The sequence below is a fragment of the Geotrypetes seraphini genome, chromosome 12, assembly GCF_902459505.1.
Source record: "Geotrypetes seraphini chromosome 12, aGeoSer1.1, whole genome shotgun sequence".
Taxonomy (NCBI): Eukaryota; Metazoa; Chordata; class Amphibia; order Gymnophiona; family Dermophiidae; genus Geotrypetes; species Geotrypetes seraphini.
In genome coordinates, this window is record NC_047095.1 from 114490968 (window position 1) to 114518924 (window position 27957).

The 27957-nt window shown below is 43.8% G+C and overlaps 1 protein-coding gene across 1 annotated transcript; it reads left to right on the forward strand.

Annotated features, from left to right (window-relative positions):
• Positions 1-2511: 2511 nt before the first annotated feature.
• Positions 2512-3675, forward strand: LOC117346319 (carbohydrate sulfotransferase 6-like). The gene is given in 2 exon segments (XM_033915718.1): positions 2512-2933; positions 2935-3675. Coding segments are annotated over 2 exon segments (1152 nt in total). The 3' UTR covers positions 3665-3675.
• Positions 3676-27957: the final 24282 nt, after the last annotated feature.

The following is a 27957-nucleotide window of genomic DNA, read 5'->3' on the forward strand; positions in this document are numbered from 1 at the left end:
ACGCTGCTTCGGGTCCTTCTACTGGCCTAATTTACTCTGGCACGTCCGGAGCAAATCAGGGCAGTAGAAGGGGCCAAAGCAGCGTGTGAAGACTGCTGGACACGCTGCTTAAATCGCCAGTCGGGGCCGCGGTAAGGGAAGGGGGGGGGCGGCGGAAATCTTCTTCTACCTTGCCTCTCCTCCACCGTCGGGAGTCAGCACCAGGAGCTTTAATGGCTGGTGGTTTTGGCGTTGAAAAATCCCGCGCCTCTTTGAAAACTATGAAGCCGCTGGAGCCGGGAGGCGACGGAGAGGGCAGGGGGTGAGCCGCGCATGCGCACTTCCTAGCTACAGCTCACAAAAAACGGATGCACGCTTAGGAAGTGCGCATGCACGGCTTACCGTTTTATTATATTAGATAGTAGAGGTCTTAATTTGCGTCCATCTTTCTTTCTTTGTGTCTTTCTTTGTCTAAAACTACTGCAGTTTCCCGCTTAAAAAGCCTGGGTTTCTTGTGTTCTTTGTGTGGACTGCCATACCCAGAGGGATATGAGAAACCTCATGGCTTGAGTATTAACAGATGTTTCTGGCATTTCATTGCTGGGTAGAGGAGAAAACCTTTCTTAAATATGCTCTAAAGAAGTATTGAATATGAATGAAATATGACGCATGAATGTTAATGACTGTATGGGATCCCATATGTGTGTGAGTGTATATATGCAATTGGTTTTGCAAACTGTATTTTTATATATTTTAAACCTTGAGAAATTTGAGAAATCCTGAGAAGTAACATCTGCAGTTTGACCTACTTGACCTTTAAGCTAGCCTACCATAGAGACTCTCTTCAGTCTGGAGATGTGAAGGGTGGGCTCCTTTAGCCCATATAGGAATTTTCATTAAGGGGGGGTTATAAGGGTTTTTTCTTTTAGGGCTCCTTTTACAAAGGTGTGCTAGCGTTTTTAGCACACGCACCGGATTAGCACATGCTATCTGAAAAACTATCACCTGCTCAAGGGGAGGTGGTAGAGGCTAGCGTGCGCACTATCCCGCACGTTAAGACCCTAATGCACCTGTGAAACCCCAGGCTGTCAGTTTTCTCCAAAGCATAAGTTCCCGAAGACACAGAGAGCTGTTTTGATTCGAACTTTATTATAATATTTTATGCATATTCAGAAAGTTCTGTGAACAAATATATAATGTGTAAAACGTTTCTTTAATCCTGGTATTTCTAAGAGCTAAAAGGAATTCTATTATTGAATGAAAATGATAAATTAAAAAAATTTTATAAATAAAAAAAGGAATTCTATTATTGAAATATGCTCAGCCTTCGTTAGTGATGAGCTGGCTGACCATTGGTAGATGGGAGTTATGTAATATATGGTCATTGCGAGGGTACATAAGCAAGCACCGGGGGGGGGGAATCCTTTCTCTCCATATGGGCCACTTAGCTTTGGAAGAGACAGCCCCCCTCATATACAGAATGTTTTGCCAAATTTTGACTCACATATTTACACTTTCAAATTTGCATCAACAATTTCGATGTGCTTTAAAGACGCATCTTTTTATTTGGAAGTTAGATACTGGTTGTTTATTCATTTCTATTGCTAATCTCTGTGAACCACATAGAACTTAACAGTATTTGCAGTATATAAGTGAGTTTTTATGTTATGTTATGTTATGATGTTCCTTTGCTGCACTGCCTTTGTGAATGTGTTCTTGTAAATTAAACTGGTAAGGATGAATGTCATGAAACATTATTGGTGTCATGGCCCCCAAGTAGGGAGATATTTGTCAGCAGTTTGTCCAGGTTTTGGAAGGCCCTGAGCTTGGGGCCACAAATGGAGGGCCTCCGCGTTTGTGCGGATGTTGACACAATGACACCACATGAATGCACGCATGAGCATGGTGTCATTGCCTCGACATCCGTGCATGCGCAGAGACCCTCTGGTGGGGCTGGAGCTCAGAAGGGGAGACAAAAGGTTCGTACAGGGGCAGGGCTGGGGGGCAGAATGGGGAATGGCTAGGGGCGAAGCAGGACAGGGCTTGGGCGGAATGGGGCAGGGCCATGTGTCCTCATTTTTTTAAAGAGGAAATCTGATAACCCTAACAAAATTATATATACATACATCACTTCCTACTTATTTACCCTTTTCCCATCCCCCATAACTTACTGCCTATGAACAAAGCAAGCCCCTCTCCTCTCTTCTAAGTCAGACACACAGAGACAACAGAACCAAACACACACTTATTGCATCCATATGGAGAGATTGGAAAGAATTCCATGAGCCATGCTCCACATGCTTTACCTTGAGCTGTTAACCACTATCTTTCACCTCAATCAATTTGTAACATCTTTTAATCTTTGTAAACTGCATAGAACTTCACGGTCCTGTGGTTTATATACTCTTATTATTATTATTATCATCACTTGTGTACAACTGCTAAAAATGGAGAACACAAGAATTGTTCTGACAATCATTCACGTTTCCCCTCCAGTCTAACACCTCTGTTCTTTATTCACAGTTCTCCGACATGATGAGTAGAAAATTCAGGATTTACCTGAAGTTCTTCCTCTGTACAGTTTTGGCCCTAGTGATATGGTGTTCCAACTGGAATGTATACCCGGATCCTAATCAAATGATCAATACCACAAAAAACATAACCCACATCCTCATCCTTACCTCTTGGAGATCAGGGTCTTCTTTTGTGGGTCAACTCTTCAATCAGAACCCTAATGTGTTCTACGTGATGGAGCCTTGCTGGCATGTGTGGACCCAGTTTACACAGTTGCCTCTCAAGCTTCTGCATTTGCCTATGCGTGATATGATCAGATCCATTTTCCTGTGCAACATGTCTACTTTTTCACCCCAAAGTTCGACTAAAATGAAAATCTCAAATATTTTCATGTGGCAAGAAAGCCGTGCCCTCTGCTCTCCTCCTGCCTGTCCAGACTCCCCCCCCCATCACAGGCTTCGACAGACTGCAGTGTTTAAGAAAATGCGGAAAAGCCCCGCTTGAAAAAATGGAGGACGCCTGCAAGGAGTACAGCCACGTGGTGGTGAAGGCTGTTCGGTTCTTCAATTTGGAGGTTCTCTACCCGCTCCTGAAGGACCCCTCGCTGAACCTCAAGATAATTCACTTGATAAGGGATCCCCGTGCTGTCTTCGCATCACGAGAAAACTTTAAATACCTGACCCGTGATGATACTATAATCAGTAAAGCTCAGAACTCCAAGATCAGCATTAAAGTGGTGATGAAAGAAATCTGCAAGGCCCAAGTGCAAATTTATAAGTTGGCCTCGCAGAATTCTCAACTCTTCTTGAGAGGCCAATATGTCCTGGCACGTTATGAAGACCTTGTGAGGAGCCCAATAGCTTATATTAGACAGTTATATGACTACGTAGGGCTCAAAATGAACCCCCAGTTTGAATCCTGGATTTACAATGTCACCCATGGGCTTATTCCTAATGAGAAATTATTGTTTCCTTACAGTAAGGACTCCATGAAGATTGCCCAACAGTGGAGGGTGAAGCTGAACTTCTCAAAAGTAATGGAAGTGCAGAAACTCTGTCAACAGGAGATGGACGTATTTGGTTATCGGTTTATTGAGTCTAAGAGGGAACAAAAGAACAAGTCATTAGACTTGCTGCTAACCCTACCGAAGAAGATTGAGTGGATTCACTGAGACAACCAGTGGTCTACCTGCATCACTCTGATTATTGATTATTACCAGTCAGAATAGACTGATGAATGAGAAAGGAGGCTGACTTGCATATGACAGAACTTCATAAGATGGCGCTTTTTTTTTTTTTTTTTTGTATTTAAGTCCAAGAGTTCTTCTCCCAAGCGATGGAGATGTGACAGCACTGTGAACACTGATTGTATCACGGAATGAATGACCGAAAAGTGACAATACAGTGTAATTGTGGTCATTGACCATAACTGAGAATCAGTTGATCGTGCTGTAAAAAAAAAAAAACAAACCTGTTGTAATTAGTGATCCTTGACTGGGACTAAAAGTGACTGACGGTGAGTTGTCGAAAGCAAACTTCTGTAAACCACTATCAATTCATCACAATAAATATTTGATCCCATATGAGCTGTCCCACATCCTGAGGTCATCTGACCGTAAATTACTCACTGTACCCTCTCTATGAACAATAAGCACCAAAAGACATGATATTTTTTTCAGTAGTCACTCTGCAGAATTGGAATATGCTTCCTGCCTCAATAAGAGAAGAAGAAAATCTAACCCGTTTTAAAGGCCTACTTTAGAGTCATTGTTTTAAAGAGGCTTTCAACCTCTAAGCCTTTTAGGTTCCCCTCTAATTTCTTTTCCAAAGAAGCAAGTTTCAGTGTCCTATCCTTGGTGCTTTTTCCTTCCTTGTTTTCTATCCTTTTTAAAATGGATTTCTTCCCCTCTTCCCTTTTGTTTTTGGTACATCATGTATTAGTTGTCCTTGAATAGTTACGCCTTGGTTTTCTGTTTCTCTCGTTTAAAGTACTGTCTTGGTGTATTTTATTTTAGCTTACTTTTTGCCTCCCCTATTTTTAAAAATTTGTATTCCACATAGAAATTGGATTAGCGGTTTTATCAAATTTTAATAAAAACTTGAAATTACAGAATATGTTTATTGTTCATTTGATATGTTGCCAATGCAAAATTTCTAGGTCTCAAGGACATCATTATCAAAACAGTCCACGTAGCTATGTGGCTGCCAGCTCTGAATATCTGCAGGGAGGGGGGTGATGGGGCAAGAGCACAGCCCCTTACTAATGCCCCTTGCAACAGATCCTCCACCCTGCTCCCCTACAGAAACCAGCTTTGCTGTCCACACCCCCCCACCCCACCCTTCCCGATAACTGGATCTCCCTTCTTACCTCTCCTCACAGTTCTGATGCTTGGCCAGGGCGGGGTCTTGAGCACTTGTGTAAGTATTGGTGCATGCTCAAGGTTCTGCAAAGACCAGCACTAGAACTATGAGAAAAGATAAGATGAGGGATCTGGTCATCACGGGGTGGGGGTGGGGGGCTTGTGGAGGAGAGCAACACTGGCTCCTGCAAATTCAGGGAAGGGCCATTATTGGAGGAATCTAAGGGATTCTTTTATTAAGGTGCGCTAACCGATTTAGTGCACGCAAAATGCTAAGGTGCCCTTAGAATATAATGGATGCCTTAGCATTTAGCACGCACTAAAGCGATTAGCGCGCCTTAATAAAAGGACCCCTAAATTTGGTTTATAAAACCAAAATTTACAATGCTGAAACAGAGGGGTGGGCTATTATTAGAGAGAATACGGTATTAACCAAAACAATATTTATAATACTCTGGAAATATATCTATGTTGGTACTTCAACACTTGTCTCTCAGTCAGCTCCAGCTCCCAAGTCCAGCAGAGTTAACAGATTTATGTCCAGTGAAACCACACCCCCCTCCCGCATTACCTTGTCTTGTTTTCTGACCTCCTGGCCGCATCTGGAGGGCTTCTGAGCATGCATTGATGATGTCACACGCATCCGTGCATGCTCGCAGTTCCTCCAGACGTGACCGGAGGTCATAAAACAAAGACGAGGAGTTGTGGGGGTGGGACTAGAGGTGGGGTGAGGTTAAAGGCAGAACAGGGTGTGGCTAGGGGAAGAACAGGGCGGGGCCAGGTGTCCAGGTTTCTCTGGACAAAAATCTGGTAGCCCTACCCCCCACTCCCTTTTTACTAAGCCGTGGTAGAGGTTTCTACCAAGACCCGGAGTGCTAAATGCTCTAATGCTGCTCTGAGTCTCATAGAAGTCTTATGAGCATCAGAACAGTATTTTACATTCCAGGCCGCGGTAGAAACCTCTACAGCAGCTTAGAAAAAGGGGGTCTATATTAGTTGTATCTCATGGCTAAAACAGTGGGCCAAGTCATTTAACTAGGATTGAAAGGTCACTTGGACACACAAAGTCAGAGGCGTGAAGAAAGTACAAGAGGTTTATTACAACATGCCGGACTCTAGTGCAGTGAACAGCCTGCTTACAAGAGTGTTAAAAACAGGAAATGCACGGACTTTTATGCCCTTTTCACTAAACATATGCAAACTAATATATGCAAAAACTACAATTTTCATTTGATACTTTTATAACTTTCTACAATTATTATTGGTCCTAAGCCAGCACTTATGATAGGTTCAGGGATACAATTTATAGTCCTAAAGGAAACTAGCTCATTTCTCTGCTTATCTAAATCTTACAGGTCTAAATGTTACATGTACAGAAGGGCAGGGTACATCATGGCTCAAACTCTTATCTATTTAGCTTACAATGTGGTAAGGTGGGAACATACATTTCAGGCAGATGAGGTCAATAGATTGTACACTGTTTTCAGCTATGTAGGCCAGAGCAATATTTTAAACAACAGTTAACCATTTCATGACCCTACATTATTACCAAATGGCTCCAGAAAAACAAGGACGGGTTGAGACATCCGGGTTTTACTTCCATTGCTTTCAATGGAAGTAAAACCCGGATGTCTCAATCCGTCCTCTTTTTTTCTGGAGCCATTTAGTAACCCTGCATTTAACCCTCCGTTACAGAACTGAAAATAAAAGTTGGCCCTGGTGCCCGTTTATCTGTACTTACCTAAGAGCACTTAAATAATTTTTTGAAAGGCTCGTATTTAAAAGCGCAGGACAGTGCTGATGTGTGCCTGATGCACAAGGGCCCTGTTTACCGCAACACTCTTGAATGCTTGTGCCAGGCACATAATTCCCCCTACTTTCGGTTTCACAGAGCGATTTCATTGCAACATCAAATTTAAGATATAATTAGTTTCAAGCACTGGTTAGCTATTTTTCTGCGCTTTTGTCGCACCGTAGGGTCCTGCACTGTGGACTATGGCGTGAATATTTCAGCATCGGCCCTGTGGGGAACCGGCAGGTATTAGGGAGTGACTGTCTTATGAGGAGGGATGTTACTGAGGAAGGGAAGGAGTTTGGAGATATGAGGGAATCTGTTTTATGCTCCTGGGTAGGGTTACTAGACGTCCAGATTGACCCGGACAAGTCCTCTTTTTAGAGGCACTTTGTCCGGGTTTTGAAAAGCAAATCGCGTCGGGAGGGGCATCTGCGCAGGTTGAGGTGGGCGGGGCTAGGGGGTGAGGTTGAGATGTGGCATTCGGCGTAACGGGGCAGGGATGGATGGAACTGGGTGGGTCTGGGAGCGAGTCTAGAGGGTCCAGATTTTACATATATAAAATTTGGTAACTCTACTCCTGGAAGAATTCTGCAATGCAGTAGAATTCAGAATTTGTGCAGAATTCTGACTTTCCCACACAGAAATCTGTGCAGTCTGCTTTATAGCTGCCTCCCTCCCTCCTTAAACACTCGTTGGCTTCGGCGGAACACAAGGAATAGGAGGGAGTGGGCTAGTGGTTCAGTCCCAGCCTGCTTCTTGTGACTCTGGGCAAGTTACTTAATCCCTCTATTGCCCCAGGTATCACAATTAAATTGTGAGCTTGCAGGGGCAGATAGGGACTTGATTACTGTTTGTGTTTTGTCATTTGCTTTGGGTGAATCTCATGGAAAAGGTTGTTAATAAGTCCAAATAAATATCAGGCTGCTTCCTGCTTCTCTGCCACCTTAGTCCCCTAACTAGAGTTACCAGATGTCTGGTAAAACCCAGACATGTATTGCGTTCAATTCTGGTCTCCTTATCGCAAGAAAGATATAGTGGTGCTAGAAAAGGTTCAAAGAAGAACGACCAAGATGGTAAAGGGGATGGAACTCCTCTCATATGAGGAAAGACTACAATGGTTAGGGCTCTTCAGCTCGGAAAAGAGACGGCTGAGGGGAGATATGATTGAAGTCTACAAAATCCTGAGTGGAGTAGAACGGGTACAAGTGGATCGATTTTTCACTCCGTCAAAAATGACAAAGACTAGGGGACACTCGATGAAGTTACAGGGGAATACTTTAAAAACCAATAGGAGGAAAAAAATTTTCACTCAGAGAATAGTTAAGCTCTGGAACGCGTTGCCAGAGGATGTGGTAAGAGCCAGAATCTCCTGCGTCATCAGGAGACTTCAGCAGCAGACGAGGCACTTAAATATGTTTCTAGCTGCTGAGAGTAGAACTCAAGCAATATAATTACAGAAAACCGACAGGAGATGGCGCAGAAGCTTTGTTAAAAGTAAGTAGCCCATCCATTCCTACATTGTAGATGCTGCTTCGGCAGAATTAATCCCACTGTTATCAGTTCTGTATACATATGCAGGAATTTTTAAAAGTATCTCAAATGATTGGCTATGCTAAGAAACTCTGGTACATAATAGTTTAAGTCAGGGGTGCCCACACTTTTTGGGCTTGCGAGCTACTTTTAAAATGACCAAGTCAAAATGATCTACCAGCAATAAAATAAAATAAACCCACAAAGCACACTGTATGCAGAGAAAATGTTAATTATCATTTCTATTTGGGTTTTGTTTTCAAAGAGGTCAAGGCAGATGACTTTAAAATATGCAATGTCACCTCAGTAACAACTATACAAAAATAGACAAGTGCTAAAAATGTTTATGATCTATACAAAACCCCCTTTTTTGTTATGTATACAAATCCTTCTTTTGTTTCATTCAGTGAAATATATCAAACAACCATAATATCAGGTAGCCCACTTTGAAATCCACAGAACTCCCAAGGGGAGGAGGATTGACCATCGCTGCTATGTGGGGCTTTGGAAAGCAGCTTTGTTATTATGTCCCGGGGACTCGATGGCATAGCTGGACAAATCCCTCAATTATACATTTTCTACTTCAACTTTTTCTAGTTTCCTTTTCTCTCTTTCTTCCCGTTTAGGGGGTATCAGGGGCTGTTCCAATATGAGGGGTGAGTGTTTGAGCGTGTGTGATGGTGTGTCTGTGGAGCGTCTGTTGAGTTTTGTATGGTGTGTTTGTAGTCTGTGCCTGTGCAGTGCGACTGGAGGGTTTGCTTTTGCTCTTTATACAAAAATATTTGCAGATTGCGACTGGAGTGTATGGCGATATTCCATTTCTTTATTTCTTTTCTGTATACTGCCAGTTTGATCTACTACTCAGTTTTTGTAACTATTCTGGGCCTTGTGTCCTTGTAATGTTGGATTTCTGTACACTCTGTGTTGTACTCGCTAATAAAAATTATTAAAAAAAAAAAACAACAACAAAAAACGCCTTTGTTATTTTGTATTTAGCACTTGTGGATAATCAATTTAAATGGTGGGAAGGAGGGTTAGAGCATAAATGATTACAATATCAACTTCAGGATGCGGACCTGCAATGATATATAGATCATAGGCGATCCTATGATCTAATATGTTATGATATGCTCACCTCTAATCCCAAGTGAGAAATTTATACAGATTTTTTAGATGGAAACTCCATTAAATTGATATAAAATGATTTTTTGATAAACTCTGCTAGAATTTGTGTGAAATAAAATTAAAGAAATAGCTAATTTTTTTTAGCACTTCTAAGAAATTCTTAAAATCATAATATATAAAGTCCCTCATAAACATCGTGTTATCCACGTTCTTTCTAGATAGCTCCACGCTTTTAAAGCAGGGTTAGCGCACAAGAGTAGGCTACCACAAAACCTCTTAAGGCATTTTGTAGTATTTTCCCTTTTAGCGTGTGGCAGTGGCGCAGGGAGGTTAAGAGATGCCCGGAGCCATGGCAGTCCCCCACGTGCTGGCTTTCCCTCTGATGTCACTTCCTGGCCTTGCGACCTGGAAGTAATTTCAGAGGGAGCCAAGCCGGCGTGAGCAACAGGCTAGAATAGTTGCTCATGCTAGTGACAATTTTTAAAGAGGTATGGGGAGGGGGAAGGGAGGGCACGAGCATGGTGTGGGAGGTGGGGGTGGAGAAGTGATGGCGCCCCCACCAAGAAGGCACCTGGGGCAGTTCTCCCCCCCTCACCCCCTTTACTATGCCAGTGGTGTGTGGGAAGCCTCACGTGACATATTTAAAAATATATATATTTATTTTGGGGATGGGGGCGTTTCATGAGCGATGAAAGGACATTCCTGCTTTATCCAGCTAGCACATTAGGATTAATGCATGCTAACTGGATATGGCAGGGTTAATATAGGAGCACTTAAACCCTCATTTTATAAAACACGCTTCCAGTTATGTGCCTAAATCGTTAGGCTTTTTTTTATCACTGGCCATTGCGGTATTAGTTCCAAGGCTCATCAAAACTCAAGAGAGCTTCCAACCTGGAGAAGAAAGTGCATCAATACAAAGAACTTTGCACAAGAGCAACAAAACAAAAAGGAAGTACAGGTAATGCTCCATCCTACAAATAAAATTTGACTTGACGGTGTTGGGTAACGGAGTAAACATTTTGCAAGGACATCATGTGTTGATATGTTGTTGAGGATTTTTTATTGAAAATTTTGTAATTGAAATACAAAAGAAAAAGAAAGATCCGATACGAGTGTTTACAAATGGAACTCGGAACAGAAAGCTGTCAGGATCCCATTCTTCTCTAAAATTGAAGGTTTTAGATTAATGAGGAGTCATATTACAGACAGTCAAGAGAAAAACAGCTCAAAGGAAGGAAGATTAAACCCCCTAATTCTATAACTAGGTGTCACCAAGGCTCCCTCTAAGGATTGGCCGGGCACATGCTTATTTTGTGTGCACATTTTTTTTTCGTGTGAGCAACAAGTTCTACACATCAACAAGTATTTTTGTAAGCGACCCTGTAAAATCTATGAGTGATGTTCCTAGAATGAGTGATTGCTCGCGCGCTTAGAGAAAACATAGGTGCCCACATTTAAATGCCACTCATAGGCACAAATCTGCTATAATAAAACCCTCAGCGCGCATGCGCAGTTGAAACTCCGTGAGGCCGTGCTTCGTGATCTGTGTCTCCGCATGCGCAGTAGAGTAGAACTCTGCCTGCGGCGGTTTCCCCATCGCCCTCCCTCGGCGACGCGGCAAGCGTCATGCTGCCCAACACATGGGTCCCTGCCCCACCCCTGAAAAGGCCCGCTGAAGCACCTGCACATGTGGGAGAGTAGCCGGAGGTGGTCAAAGGCCGCGGCACTATCCTGTCAGCTCCCAGACACAACCCACTCCTCCCGCAGCCCAGAACACCTATCCGACAACACCAGACACCGAGCTCCACAGACACGCAGTGTGGGACAACCAGCTCCCTGTGACTAGGCAGAGGCCCCGCACCAGAGTGCATTGGCATCCGATGCACAAGTCAACTCCCCCGGAGTCCAAATCCCACCAGCGCCAGATGGAAATAGGGAAGGTAAAAGGGGAAATGGGAGCCTGAATATGGGTAGGTAAAAGGAAGGGAGAAGGGTTACTGCTGGACAGGGGGAGCATGGAAGGGGTGCTGCTGGACAGGGGGAAGTAAAAGGAAGGGAGAAGGGCTACTGCTGGACAGGGGGAGCAGGGATGGGGTGCTGCTGGACAGGGGGGAGAGACAGAAAAAGAGAAAGAAAGAAATACTTAAGTCTACACATCAATTCTAGCACTCATTAATGGAACGGGCTAAAAAACTAGTTATAGAATATATTGTTTATTGAAAGCTTCTATACTCCTGCTAATGACTGGGGGAGTCAATTCATAGCAGATTATATGAGCTTTGTAATGGTGTTACAATACAGAGTTTGCATTTCCTGGGATGGTTTCAATACAGACATTATTAAACCATAATCCCCAAAGAAAACCCTATGCTCCCAAGATGATATACGCCTACATATACCGCCAGACCTTCCCTCCCACTCCAGGCAACCTGGAAACAATCCTATTCCCATTTCTTACCAAACCTTTGGAAGAGCCTACCTCCTCATATCAGAGCCCTTAAAGGACTTCTTCACTTTAGAAAAGCTGTAAAAACCTACCTTTTTGCCTACTCACTCCCTCAGCTCTTCACCAGCATCAGTAAGTAATCCCATATGAAGTTATATTGCAACACACCGTATGCAAACCCTACATTGTAACAGAAACACACCAAGTGGAACCAGTCCTTGGAAAAAGGAGTTGAAATGCAAAATACTTTATTTAAAATTTTATGAAAATAAAGAGGCACTGGAACTTAGACCCAACATCTGCCGTGTTTCGGCAATGTAAGCCTTCCTCATGGGTCCTGTCTTTTTAGCAAAGTTGCAAATGATTCCTTAAATGTTTGATGTGCTACATAATAGCCCTGAAATGGCTTGTTTGGAAACCGGTTGAAATAATAGTTATATTGTAACACTGTGAATGTAAACTGTAACCTGTTCTAACCTCTTTGGGGAGAACGGGATAGAAATCTAAATAAATAAATAGCATCATGAGCTGTGACATGACCCTCTAGAATCAGGGATGCCTGGCCATACATGAAAGAAATACAATCTTCTAGCCAAATCGTGTTTGACAATGGGACAGTTAAAGGGATTGAGAATATGCTCCCCACCCCTTATTTTGACTGTGGAGCTGCTAAGGCTTTTGGGTCCTTGGCTGTCTTTTGTGAGAGTAAGGTCCTTGAGTTTTGGGGGAGGTTCAAGAGAGGATATCTACACATGTGAGAGTAGTAGGACCTCCATTGCCTTCTGCTAGAAAACTTCCTAGAAGAGAGCAGGTCAGAAGTGGGCCTGGAGAGGATCTTAAGAGTGGCTTAGTGCTGCTTGATGAAGGTAACAGCTTCTTTCCTGACCTTATTTCTGAAAAGATTCTCTTTGTGGTCATAAAATGTCTACAGGCTTCTCCTGCGCTTCTTACTTGAGGTCCAAGGCCTGCAGAAACGCGATTCTGCAGGCCTTGATGCTCATTGTGGAGGTTCTCAATCATGCTGTATCAAAGATATCGTAGATCACCCAGACTGCGTAGTTTCCATAATCCTTGGCTACTAGCTCACAGAGTTCGTCAGCCTTCTCTCGACAGAGTGTGTCAGCTAACTGCACTCCACTGCGCACAATGTTTTGTAACTTCATGCTCATAAATAGCAGGACATAAGCATTGCATTCTGAAAGGATATCTTCCCAAATTTCTTCTCAAAAGACTCCAAAGTCTTCACCTCTCGTCCTAGAGGCACTGAGGAATGAATCTTCATGCTCTTGACTATTTTGAGAGTGGACTTTGACCACCACAGAATGGTGAAGAAGCAGTAGCTTCCTGAATCCCAAAACCTTCTGAACTCTTTACATAGTCAACCTTCTTATTAACAGGAAGGTACAGAGAGGATAGCCTCCCACACCCATATTTCCTTTGGGTTTCTGTGGGCACAGTCACAGCTTCCTAATGGGGTGGTCGACAAGCGCTCCCAGCAGGGAGATCTCTTTAAGATCACATAAGGCTAGGCCACAGTCCAGTCCACCATGAAATCCAGCAGCACATTTGACCAGGTAGCCTTCTCTGGGCAACATACACTCCTGCTCTTAGACAATGGTTCTCCTTGTTAAACAATACATGCATTGAGAAATAGAAAATATGCTCCAAGTGCCACCTTAATTTCCAAAAGATCTGAAATCTCAGAGCTGTCAGAATAATACTTTCCCTTCTCTTTCATCTCTTGGGAAGGAACTGAGGAGCCTCTGGCAATATGATCATATGAAAGAAGCTGGGAGATTTCAGAGCAGAGGTAGAGTTGACAGGGGCTGAAAATACCACAGATTTTTTTTTTTTTAATGCTGTCCAGCAAAGAAACTGGAAATAAAACGCTTGTGTGCATGTGACAATGTATACCGCAGCCAGGTTTGTGAAGATGAGGCAAGCTTAACGTGACCATTTATTTTTTTCATCAAAAGGGGACATCTATTAATATTCAGTCCCGCCCTATCCCCACCCAATCCCGCCCTAGCCCCGCCCCCAATTTCTTCCATTCATTTTTCATGTACACACAATATCTTATTATTTCATAATGGTAACCATAAAATTTTTTAAAAAACCACAAAGCACCCTATACGCAGAGAAAATGTTAATTATTTATATTTGGGGGGTTTTCAATGATGTCACCTCAGTAACTATAGAAAAATAGAAAATATAGTGCAAAATATAGACAGCAGATATAAATTCTCAAAACTGACACATTTTTATCACTAAATTGAAAATAAAATCATTTTTCCTACCTTTGCTGTCTGGTGATTTCATGAGTCTCTGGTTGTGTTTCTTTCTGACTGTGCATCCTATCTTTAATTTCTTTCTGCACTCAGGCCCAACAATTGTCCCTTTCTATTCCCTCCCTCCTTCCTTCCTATGTCGTTAGTGCCCCCAGTACCTTCCTATGTCCTTAGTGCCCCCAGTGCCTCCTTCCTATGTCCTTAGTGCCCCCAGATCCAGTCTCAGTTCTCCTTTGTACCTTTGTTCCAGGTCTCCCTTTCTCTCTCTCACTCCTCTGTTATGATCTTGCCTCTCTCTGCTCTTCCTCAGGGGCTCTCCCCCTCTGTCTGCACCTTCCAAAGTCCTGCTTCTGCCTCCTGTCTTTCCCCTTTGGTCCAGGCCTTTATCTCTCTAGTCTTTCTTCTACTTACAACACCCCCCCCCTTTTTTGCCGTTTTCTCTCCTTCCTTTATCCCTCCTTCCTATGTCCCCTCACTGCTTCCAGCCTTTGTCCCCCTCCCTCCCAAAAAGCCTGCCGGCCTACCTCCCCAAAGACAGTCTGCCTGTCTACCTACCCCAGAGCCAGCCTGCCTGCCTCCCCCAGAGTCAGCCTTCCTGCCTCCCCCAGAGCCAGCCTGCCTGTCTCCCCCAAAGTCAGCCAGTCTGCCTGCCTATCTCCCCCAGAGCAAGCCAGCCTACCTGCCTCCCCCAGAGCCTGCCTGCCTGCCTATCTCCCCCAAAGCCTGCCTGCCTACCTACCTCCCTCCCCCAGAGCTAGCCAGCTTGCGTGCCTCTCCCAAAGTCTGCCTATCTCCCTCCCTCCCCCAGAGCCAGCCAGCCAGCCAGCCTACCTCTTCCCCCCCCTACCGCGGAAAACAAAAGCCTACCTCCAGGCCCGATTTAGGTCCACCGCCGCTGCTCCTCTGCTGCAAACTGCTGGAACTCGGAAGCCTTCTTTCCGACGTCAATTCTGACGTCGGAGAGGACGTTATGGGCCAGCCAGGCAGCGATTGGCTGGCCCGGAACGTCCTCTCTGACGTCAGAATTGTCGTCGGAAAGAAGGCTTCCGGGTTCCAGCAGTTTGCAGCAGAGGAGCAGCGGCGGTGGACCTAAATCGGGCCTGGAGGGAGGCTTTTGGTTTGTTTGTTTTTTGGTGCGGCAGGGGAGGGACAGGAAGCGATCGCCTGTCCCATTGTCCCCGCGCATAGCTTCCGGACGCTCTCTCTGAAAATGGGACATTTTGGGCGTCCCGAAGCTGTGTGTGGGGACAACGGGACAGGGGATCCGAAAACGGGACTGTCCCGTTCAAAACGGGACGTAGGGTCACCTTAGGCAAGCTGTGCGTCTCAGTGTGGTAAGAAAGCACAGTTACTTACCGTAACAGTTGTTATCCAGGGACAGCAGGCAGATATTCCCACACATGGGTGACGTCACCAACGGAGCCCCGCAGCGGACAGCCTCGAAAGTAAACTTGCTTGAAGATCTCGAGCTTTCGAGTGCTGCATCGCGCATGCCTTCCCGCTCGAACTAGGGGGCGCATCTCCTGTGAGGATCCTCAGTTCAGATACCAAGCCAAGAAGCCAACCAGGGGAGGTGGGTAGGTTGTGGGAATATCTGCCTGCTGTCCCTGGATAACAACTGTTACGGTAAGTAACTGTGCTTTATCCCAGGGCAAGCAGGCAGCATATTCCCACACATGGGTGACCTCCAAGCTAAGTAAAAAGGGAGGAGGGAAGTTGGCAATTTATGAAAAAAGATTTTGCAAAACAGATTGGCCAAAATGGCCATCCCTCCTGGATAAAGTATCCAGACAGTAATGAGAGGTGAAAGTATGAACCGAGGACCAAGTGGCAGCCTTGCAAATTTCCTCTATAGGTGTTGATCTGAGGAAAGCGATAGATGCCGCCATAGCTCTAACTTTGTGGCCCGTCACTCGACCCTGCAGAGGAAGACCAGCCTGAGCATAGCAGAACGAAATACAAGCAGCCATCCAGTTGGAGATGGTACGTTACGAGACAGGACGTCCCAACCGATTTGGATCAAAAGAGATGAAAAGTTGAGGAGAAGTTCTGTGAGGTTGAGTACGTTGAAGATAAAACGCCAATGCACACTTACAGTCCAAAGTATGAAGAGACGCCTCACCAGGGTGAGAATGCAGTTTAGGAAAAAATACCGGTAGCACAATAGATTGATTGATATGAAAATCAGACACTACTTTAGGTAAGAATTTTGGATGAGTACGGAGAACCACCTTGTCATGGTGAAAAACTGTGAAAGGCGGGTCCGAGACCAAAGCTTGCAACTCACTGACTCGATGAGCAGAAGTGAGAGCAATCAAGAATACAGTTTTCCAAGTAAGATATTTAAAATGAGCCTGGGCAAAAGGTTCAAATGGAGGTTTCATCAGTTGAGCCAGAACAACATTAAGATCCCATACAACAGGAGGCGGTTCGACTGGTGGATGGAGATTAAAAAGGCCCTTCATAAAACGCTTTTATCGTCAAATATATTTTATTGAGCACCAAGAAAACAACAATCCAATACAAGAACAAGGATCAACAAGACAGCCCAAAGATTTGCACCCAATAATCCAGCAATCCCACCCCTCCAACCCAACCCACAACCCATCCCTCCCCCCTCCCACTCTCACTGATGCCAAACAAAAAATAAACCACAATTGTAATAACAAGGAGGGGCTAGCAGTTCAAAAGGCGGCTACGAGCCACTGGAGACAACGTGTTCCAAAAGGGCTCCCAAATTCTCTGGAAGGCTCATTTGGTTAGGGAAGAAATGTCCTGGACTCCTCTCCGTTCCCAAGAAAGCAATATAATCATGTGACTACGCCAAAGGGAATAGTCAGGTGCCTCCGCTTCCATCCACTTAAGCAAAATGCATTTGATAGCAAACACTGCCGTCCAACGAAGGAAGGCGGAGGCCCCGGGCCAACGGGGATGGAAATGCAAGGAGGCTCCAAATAACACCAAGACTGATCTCCGAACTGTAGTGCTCCAGATGACATCAACAAAATTAAAAACAGTGTCCCAAAAAGTCTGTATGGGTGGACAAGACCAAAACATGTGGCCGAGACCTGCATCTGGAGCACCACAGTGTCGGCAGTCTGCAGTCGGGCAGAGCCCCCATGATGCGCTTTTAATACATGTGCTTGAGAAGCGCCTCTAATTTATGCGCTAGAGATGCATGCTTTTGAAATTTTTTAACCCATTACTATAATTTATGCTAATAATGTGTTTTCTTTTTATTTTTATGAGCCACATCCATCACATGCGCCCGAGACATTTTCACAGTGCTGGGACACCCGGACAAATCGGTGATTTTGGGTCGTTAAAACCCAGAGCTTCGCTTGGAGAATCACCTAGCGATGAGAGAGAATTGCCCAGAATGCTTGTTTTAATATTAATGCGTTTACCACCTGGACTCTATATTGTTAACGTCAGTAATAAATCTCAAAGGGAAGCCTCAGCCCCACCGCGCTCCACCGCAAAGCCACTTTTCAAATTGCGGGAAGCTTTACGTAGCGCCTCATCGTTGGCTGTCACCTTATTGATAATAAACTTTTCCTAGTTCAGCTTTTTATGTGATGAAATTATCTACAAATCTTTTTGTTGCATAATAGCATTTCCTCTAATAAATGAATATAAAGTGCTTAAATAGTGCATTTGTACTTAGCTTACATCACAGCCAAAACCTTTCTCTCACAGATTTTGGAGTCGGATGACAGCGACCTCGGGGGACCCTTGATACAGCAATGTATGCGAAACATGTCGGGTCAGACTCCTAGGTTTTGGCCGTGATATAAGCTAAGTACAAATACACTATTTAAGCACTTTATATTTATATACATTTATTAGAGGAAATGCTATTATGCAACAAAAAGATTTTTAGATAATTTCATCACATAAAAAGCAGAACAAGGAAAAGTTTATTATCAATAAGGTGACAGCCAATGATGAGGCGCCACGTAAAGCTTCCCGCAATTTGAAAAGTGGCTTTGCGGTGGAGCGCGGTGGGGCTGAGGCTTCCCTTTGAGATTTATTACTGACGTTAACAATATCGAGTCCAGGTGGTAAACGCTTATATGAGATAGTACTGGACTTTAAGGAACATTCTAACTTATGCCACAGTTTATTTGGTGTTTTAATATTAATGACATCGTTATAATAACATTTTAATATTAATGACCTTGTACATTTGCATGGCAGAGTTGGAGGCTGCTAGGAAGCTCAGAAAAGACCACAGTGAGCTGTTCTGAGAATTGGACAGTAAAATACTGGCATGCTAAACTGGATGGAACCAGTTTAGTGACCATTGTTAAAGGCACGGTAAGTTTTGAGAATCTGGCCCTTAACCGGCTACGGGTCACCACATAAAGCACAGTTACTTACCGTAACGGGTGTTATCCTGGGACAGCAGGCAGATATTCTCACATGTGGGTGACGTCATCTACGGAGCCCCAGCGCGGACAGCTTTTCAAGCAAACTTGATTGAAGTTTCAAGTTTGCTACACTGCACCACGCATGTGCATGCCTTCTTGCCCACTAGAGGGCGCATCCCACCTCGTGGTCCTCAGTTCAGTTTCTTCCGCGGAGCCAGAAGCCCTGTGGAAATTGTGCTCTTGTTTTTCAGCCTTCTGACACCGCGTCTGGGTTGTTTAGCTCGGTCGCTGTGCTTTATTTGTTGTTTTTTTTCGGTTAGTCCGTCGTTTTTCGTCAAAAAAAAAAAAAAAAAGTTTTTGTTTCCATCCGTTCGGCTCCGGGGGCTCCCGGGAGCCGCGGCCGCGGGACCTCGATCGTTCCCGGCCACTTCTTTTTCATGTCCCGTCCCTCGACGGGCTTTAAGAAATTGGACAGTAAAATACTGGCATGCTAAACTGGATGGAACCAGTTTAGTGATCATTGTTAAAGGCACGGTAAGTTTTGAGAATCTGGCCCTTAACCGGCTACGGGTCACCACATAAATATAGGACCGTATTAAAGTCAGTCTTATTTATGCAGTTAAGTGCTAAATATCGGCACTTAAGTGGCCAAATTCTGACTCTGCCCCAGAACACCCACAAAATAGCCAGTTAAATGTTACTGAAAAGGAGAAATTAGGTTCTTACCTGCTAATTTACTTTCTTTTAGCTTCTCCAGACCAGTAGAGGTTAACTTTACGATTGGGTATATATCTAATCATGACCAGCAGGTGGAGACTGAAAACAAAACTTTGGGACAGTATATCCTAGCCCCTCCTCTCTATTTCCCTCAGTCTGCCGAATAGCCAAGCAGAACCAAGAACTGGAAAACAACAGAGAGAAAAAACAATACTCCGAAAGGAGTAACAAATAACATACCCAAAAATGCTGTTGGAAAATGCAGAGGAGAAATTCCCGAAGGAAGAAGGTCCCCACAGCTCGCCAGCTAAGCCAGCCGAGCCACAGCCGCTGTTCTTCAATACTCCCCGGCCCTAGAAAAATACTAGAACCCGCAGCAAAAACCAAAAACTGCCCGCGCAACAGCCCCAACAACAACAACAACAGACAGGGTGGGGACCTCTACTGGTCTGGAGAAGCTAAAAGAAAGTAAATTAGCAGGTAAGAACCTAATTTCTCCTTCTTTAGCACTCTCCAGACCAGTAGAGGTTAACTTTACGATTGGGACGTACCAAAGCAGTCCCCTCACGGGCGGGACCCCCGAAGGGCCGATACCAGTACACGTTCACCGAACACCGCGTCCCGACGCGCCTGAACATCTACCCGATAATGCCGAACAAAAGAATGCAAGGAGGACCAAACCGCAGCCTTACAAATATCCACCGGAGGCACAAGCGACGACTCAGCCCAAGAAGCCGCCTGACCCCTAGTGGAATGAGCCTTGAGAAACTCCGGAACCGGCTTCTGACTCAGAAGATAAGCGGAAGCAATCATCTCCTTGATCCAGCGCGCAATAGTAGCCTTAGAAGCGCCAGCCCCCCGACGAGGACCCGCCAGAAGCACAAAGAGATGATCAGAGCTCCGAAACTCCCGGGTCCGCTGCACATAAGCATGGAGGACCCGACCGACATCCAACTTGCGCAGCTGTCGTTGCTCAGAAGAACCCTCCCGACTACCCAAGACCGGGAGGACCACCGATTGATTGACATGAAAAGGAGAAACTACCTTCGGCAGAAAGGAAGGAACAGGCCGCAAAACAACCCGCTCCTTCGAAAACTCCAGGAAGGGAGCCCTACAAGAAAAAGCCTGTAGCTCCGACACCCGTCTAGCGGAAGTAATGGCCACCAAAAAGACCGACTTCAGCGTAAGGTCCTTCAACGAACAGCCATCCAACGGCTCGAAAGGAGGGCGCACTAGAACAGAGAGAACCAGATTGAGATCCCAAGAGGGAACCGAGGGCCTTATGGGAGGCCTGAGCAACTTGGCCGCCCTAAGAAAGCGAATCACATCAGGAATGGCTGACAAACGCTGACCTGTCACCAGCCCCCGAAAAGCCGACAGGGCCGCCAGATGAACCCGAAGAGAAGACCAGGCCAGGCCCCTATCCAGGCCATCCTGCAAAAACTCTAGAATGTTAGGCAGAGAAGCGCGAAAGGAGACCACTCCCCGCGCTCGGCACCATTCCTCAAAAAGACGCCAAACCCGTACATAAGGAGCCCTATGTGTTTACTTTGTGACTCTGCTTGCACTTTGCCTCCAAACATGCTACAAACAGGTCTTGTTGGGTGTATAAATGCATCTCCTTGCGTCATTTTTTGGAGCCCTTGATAAAAGGACCCCACAGTTTATAAACTATGCAGGATGCACCTATGCGTGGATTTCAGTCGAAAGCAATTAGACCTAATGCAGCCACATTTTAGCAATTCAGCTTTTATGAGGATATTTTGTGAGGAAATTTGACCATGTCTCCCCCGCTCCTGGCCAAGCTCCACTGGCTTCCGATAATCGCCAGGGTCCACTATAAATGCGCCTGTTTAACTTTCAAAATCCTATATGGTATCCTCCCTCCCTTTATCCCTCTTTCTTGGAATTCCTCAACCCTAATACCACCAGATCCTCCCACAAATTAAAACTATCCTTCCCCTCGCTAAAAGGCATTTCCCACACAGGAAAGCTAGGGACCTCCCTCCACTTCAAAATTACTGAGCTCTGGAACAACCTTACCTCCCCTCTTCGGAACTTGAGCTCTCTGCAAGTTTTCCGCAAACATCTGAAAACCTGGCTTTTCTCAAAAAATGTAAGTCTCCCTCCAACTTAGGAATCAAGGAAACTCTTATATCTTGGCATCCCAAGTCCTCTAAATTTTCTTCACACTTCTACCTCTAACCCTCTGTTGTAGTTCCTTCCTATTTCTCCTACTGTAAACCGCGTCGAGCTCTACGAACGAGGAGATGATGCGGTATACAAACCTAAGGATTAGATTAGATTAGACATCATATGAAGTTTATGTTTTTATAGAAGATTCTCAAAACAGGCCTCCACACCATAAAAAGTTCTTTTCTCATTTACTCTGGGCCGGGATTTTTTTAATTGTCAAAATTGTGATCAATGTTTTATTTCTGCCATGACACTTTACACAGAGTTACATATAGGTATAACAAGCCTCTGCCCCTGAGATTGTACACAGTAGGTATATATTTGAGGTAATGGGAGATTAAATAACTCTACCAGGGTCACACTGAGCGGCAGTAACAGGATTTGATACCACAAATCCTTCAGTCTTTTGACCATCAGACAATCTGCTCCTTCTTACTAAACTGCAGTAAAATCTGGGCTTAATATGAAAATGGAACTTTCAAACACACTAACTTTTGCTTTTCTTTGCAGGTCAGGCACTTACGCTCTCACCAGCACACAGTGCCTGCAGAAAGTTAATGCGGGAGTACTTAGCATCTCCTATTTAGGAAGCTTTAAGGGGAGCATTCAACAATGGGCACTAAGCAATTTAGCACACACAAACCACGTGGGCGCAATATGTTGACGTCCAAAGGAATATTACTGGTGTCTTGGTGTTTTGTGCACACTAAATTGCTTAGGGACAGATTCTGTAATTGGGTTCCTAAAAAGTTAGGCACCTATCTCATTTCAATCACACTTAGGTGCCCATTACAGAATTGTGCCTAACTAAAACTTAGCCATCTATAATGTAGGCTAGGGTTTTAAAAGCCTATATTATAGGTACCTTTAGAAAATTGCACCTAAAGTCCTTCTTTGCCCCTAAACACGCCTACTTTGGAGTTAGGGCGTTATGCGCTTATCTTTTGTAGAATCGTGCCTAAGATGACAGGCACCTATCACCTGATTAACCTTATAACATGACACGGTCCGTGTTTCGGAAAACACTCCTTCCTCAGAGGTCCATGGTTGCTAAGGTATAAAGTAAACCGCAATAAAAGGTATAAAACAGCCGTCTGTGTGGTATCCTTCTCAACTTAGAGTGTGCGACGCAAAACTAGTAAAACAAAAGCTTTTGTTTTACTAGTTTTGCGTCGCACACTCTAAGTTGAGACCGTGTCAGGTCCCTTGGTTTGTTATAAGGTGGTATTTTCAATTGCATAAAATATTTGGTATAATAAACATTGCCTGCATCTGATACATAGGAGTTTGCAGTTTGTTTTTGCTTAAACATATGAATAATGCCAGTTGTTCTAAACTAAACATACAACTTATTTGGATAGAAACTGAAATATAGCTGCTATCTGGATACATTTTTGACCCACCCTCACTGCTCCCCTAACCCAGCTCAAATGCTACTATTAATTATTTCTATAGCACTACCAAACGCATGCAGCACTGCACAGAGTCACAAAGAAGAAGAAAACAGCCCCTGGCTTCTTAGGATCCAAGATGACGTTTAGATGCTGGGTGGTGAGCTCCACACTAGTGCTGCTGCATTAACGGGGAATATCTCTTTCCTCTTACTTTGAGCGCGACCTGCCCGCGTGGCACTTGGCTATTGCCGGCAGTTTGGTTTTTTTCTGCCGGCGATTGAATTTGTCCTTTTTTTCCCTCTCCCTTGGGCCCCGAACGGTGCTGTTGGACCAGGCGCTGAACGTGACCCGAATGGGAAAGAGGAAGGGCGCAACCCGGCCGCCACCTCCGGCGACTGGAACCGCCAAGCCTCTAGTGCAGACATTGGATGGAAGACTTGCTCCCCAACTGAAGGACACTCAGAGGAACGCCAACTGGCAAACCTCGGTGATGATCGGGTTTTCCTTAGCCCGATCCAGGGGCAAAGTCCTGCCCAACCCAGAAGAAGCCCTGCAGAGAATGTGGCTAACCAGCTTATCCAAGAAGGTGGTTTGCTGTCTAGCCCCAGAGGAGCAGTTTTCAAATTTTCTCAACTATGGAACCAACTTCCTCTTATTTTAAAGGGTCCTGGTCCTTTTCAACTTTTTTGTAAATCTTTAAAAACTATTTTATTTTCCAAACATTTGGAAACTAGTCATATTAATATTTTCTGATTGTTACTTTTTAAAGTATTTTTTAGTTACTGTTAACTCCTTTTTGGATGAAGACCCGGTATATAAAGCTAAGTTTTAGTTTAGTTTAGGAGGAGTGGAAGAATACCCTACAGGACATCGGCTTTCGAAACAGAGGCAGGAAACAATTCAACTTCTGTGAGTAACATTCAGTTTGGACATTGACAAAGCCAGCGGTAGTGAATTTAGATGAATTGTGAAGGGCTATTGAAATCATGGACTCTAACTTCCAAAAGGTGATGACTAAGGTGCGGATTGTGTCTCTGTCAGTTCTCAGGTAGGGGCCCATGAGAAAATGTTAAAAGAACAGGGAGATGAATTTAAAAAACATGAAGAACAAATTGTTCAAATAAAAAAGATAGAAATGGAGATTATTAAAGAAAGATCTTTTATTTAAAAAAAAAAAACTTGAACATATGGAAAATAAACAGAGAAGAAACAACTTAAGATTATTAAATTTTCTTAAATCTCCAGTATTATCTCCACTTGAGATGATGCGGAGAGATACTTGAAGGATATCTTAATGATTCCGGAAGATAATTTACCACCTATCACTGCAGCTCAATCTATATCTTCAGGGAAGAAACAGGACAGTTCAACTCCTGTTGATACGGAAAGAATGAACTTAACAGACTTTTTGGAGAATTCCCTGGAAGGAGTCACGGAAAGGATTACTCTCTTGGTGACGTTTGCCTTGGAGCATGACAGAGACTTACGGCCTCTTTTACAAAGCCGCGCAGCAACAGCCCTGAAGCCCTTTAAATCTCTATGGGCTTCGAGGCTGTTAGCGTAGCGCAGCCGCTAGCGTGGCTTTGTAAAAGAGGCCGTTAGTTTTTAGACTTTACTTCAGACATATGAATAGATTCTTTGGCTTGGCAATTTGGATTTTTCCAGATATTGCTCAAGTGACACATAAGAGGCAAAAATAATTTTTGCTTTACAAACCCAGAGCTTTGGCCCTGGGTGCATCTTTTATATTGAAATTTCCGGCCAAATGCTGTGCTTCACTTCAAGGGAAAAAATTTCTATTTTTCGAACCAAAGCAATTGTTGGAATTTATATTGGCCAAGAAAGGGGGAGAAGTGCTGATTGGTCCGATAGCTCTTCTTGCAGTTTAAAATACAGGCTGTTGGGAATTTAACGTCATTGTCTCCTGGGCTGTTCCTATAATTGATATATTTCTTTATACTTATTCTAATGTTTGGATCTATATTTCTTAATTTTGTGGACTAAATAACGTATATTTCTTTTGTTTTTTCCTTACTGTTATGAGTAATGTTAGGTTTATTTTCTTCAAATTATTGCAAATCTGTATTCAAGTATTAATGTGCTTGTTTAAAATTTTGAAAAACTAAATAAAGAATAGAAGAAGAAGACAGTCTCTGCTCGAAAGAGCTTACAGTCTAAACAGGCAAGATAGACAAACTGGATGTCATGGATACAGTTAAGGGGAATGGTTAATCAGCAGGCTGGGTTGGAGGGCAGAGGAATAGAGTTAAGGATTGAAAGCTATATCAAAAAGGTGGGTTTTCAGTCTGCTTTTAAACAAGGGAAGGGGCTTGACGGACAAACTCAGGTAATTTATTCCAGGCATAGGGGACAGCTAGATGAAAGGAACAAAATCTGGAACTGGCAGAAGGGTATAACTAAGAGTAGTTTGTTTGAGGAACAGAGTTCTCTGGGAGGTGTATAAGGTGAGAGAAGCGAGGAGCAATATTGCGGGGCAGCAGAATGAACACACTTGTAAGTCAGCAATAAGATCTTGAACTGTATGCGATGGCAGATAGGGAGCCAGTGAAGTGATTTAAGGAGAGGGGTGATATGAGCGTAACGAGGTTGGTAGAAGATGAGTCGTGCAGCAGAGTTTTGCATTGATAATATCTGGCTCTTTTGTGATTGAAAAGGCCTGATATTATCCTTACTTGTTTTAAAACTACATGGATAGGTTAATTATGTATTCACCGGCAAACACATAATTGCCTTTGCATCTAAGTCTGAAAAAGTATAATTATTCATTCACATGGAACACTCCCAGACTAACCAACAAAACTCCCTCAACAATGGATGCAAAGCAGAAGCAGAATTACAACTGCACATTACAGCTCAACATATATAAAAGATTATGTTCAAAGCCAGGTGTCGCACCACAAACTCTGCTCTCTCAATAACAGCTACTGTATGAAGTAACACAAAGCCTACTATACCAGCACCAAGTTGAAGAACTAAAAATGCACCAATCTAGGGTTACCAGATGTCTGGGAATACCCAGACATATCCTCTTTTTAGAGGACTATCTGGGTGCCCGGAAGGCCTTTCCAAAACCCAGCAGTTTGTCCGGGTTTTGGAAAGCTCTGGCCATGTCTGGAGGGCCTCTGAGCATGCACAGATGACCTCACATGCGATCGCGCATGCTCGGAGGCCCTCAGATGCTGCCCGAAGGTCAGGAATAAAAAGCAAAGCTTCCTGGGAGCGAAACAGGATGGGGTTACAGGCAGGGCAGGGCCTGGCTAGAGGCAGAATGGGGCAGGGCTGGTTGGAACAAGGAAGGGCTGGGGCGGAACAGGGCGTGGTCATGCATCTGGTTATTTTTCAATGCAAAATATGGTAACCCTTCTCCAATCCCATCCTAGAACCTCAGTATACCTCCAGTTGGGAAAAGAGAACATGTCAGACTGCTATAAGGTCCTATAAAGAACTTACATGTTTACAGAATCCAGCATCTTGATTATATACAAAAAACAGACCATCACCAACTAAAGAAAAAGAAACTGCTCATTAGATATTCAAACAAAGGAAACATCTGCAGAGTGTACAAAGTTTTGCTGGAGGAGGACCAAATGAACCAAAAAAAATACGAGATGCAGTGGGATAGTAATCTGGTAGAAAAATTAAGGAGTAATGCATATGAATCTGTTATAAACTTCTATTACCGGTAATACAAATCTGGAAATTATTTATATTGTACACCAGTTAATTTACAGCACATACTCAAACCCGGGTCAGGTTTATGCTGGTGTCAATGTGGACAACCAGGCTCCTTTTTACATACATTTTGGGAATATCCAAAAGCTCAAACTTATTGGAAAGATGTGATCCATTTGATATAACAAAGTGTTGAATCTCAGATTGGATTGTCTAAGAAATGTGTTATTTAATAGATACCCACAGTCTAATGACAAAGGGAAGGGGATCTTTAAATATATCATTTGCATTCATAGCAGCTATGTCACTAGCTGCTTGATGGAAAAGCCAGGTAACGCCCGCTATTAAACCGGTACTAGACTTTGCTTAAGGTCTAAACTGACACGTTGCGTTCCAATTTGTATTTACAGTATTTATTTTAAAAATTGCTTTCCTGCCTTGGGAACCTTCCAAGTTATAAAGGCAATTAGAATGAACAAGCCTGTGATTTATGTGAGGGGGAAAGAGTACGGTTTTGGGTTTCAAAAAGGGATTGGACGAATTCCTGAAGGGTAAGGGAATCCAGGGGTACAATTAGAGGGTTACTATACAAGACAAAATGCTCTTGAGTAATAGATCACTACAGGTCATTGACCTGGGGGGCCGCCTCGGGAGCGGACTGCTGGGCATGATGGACCTATGGTCTGACTCGGCAGAGGCCATGCTTATGTGCTTATAATAAAAATATTGGCAATGTCTGCTGTATGTGAGGGAACCTTGAAGAACCAATAAGGGTTCCAGTTATGCCATGAAGATTTTGCAAATAAACTTTGCAATAAAAAAAGAGGAAACTGCACATTAGAAACTATTCCCTCCTTTTACAAAGACATGCTGCCAAGCAGCGCAAGCTAAATTCTGATCCGCCCATAGGAATACGAGGGTCATTTCATAAATAATTCATACTATTTTTTAAAATTTATATATATATATATATATATAAATAAATTTTTTTTTCCCCCCCAAGCATTTCTTTACAATCCTTCAATATAGTCTCCCTGCTTTGCAATGACTGAGTCTCAACATCCGGGAAGCTTTATTATTCCATCCAAGACACCGTTTTGTTCAGTTGCTGAATAGCTCGGGTACCGGTGGAAGAAAGCTCTTCCAGAGATGCAAAACAATGTCCACGCATAGGCTGTTTCAACTTTGGAAAAAAGTTGAAGTCTGGTTGACTCATGTCTGGACTGTAGGGAGCATGAGGTAACACCTCCCAGCCGTATTCGCGTAGTTTTTCAATGACGAGTGGAGGGCTCCATCTTCCCCACGACCAAAAAAATTTCGACAAGCTCAATCAAAAGTCAAATGATGATTTTTTTGCTTAAGATCATGAAGGCATCATCATCACAGACAAAATTCCATGTGGAAGAAGTGATTTTTTGCAAAATATGTACATAACCCGACCTCATGGCCGAGCCAATCATTCTTCACGACGCTTGTCTGCACATAGGGAATGTCATTGAAAAACTACACGAATTCGACTGGGAGGTGTTACCTCATGCTCCCTAC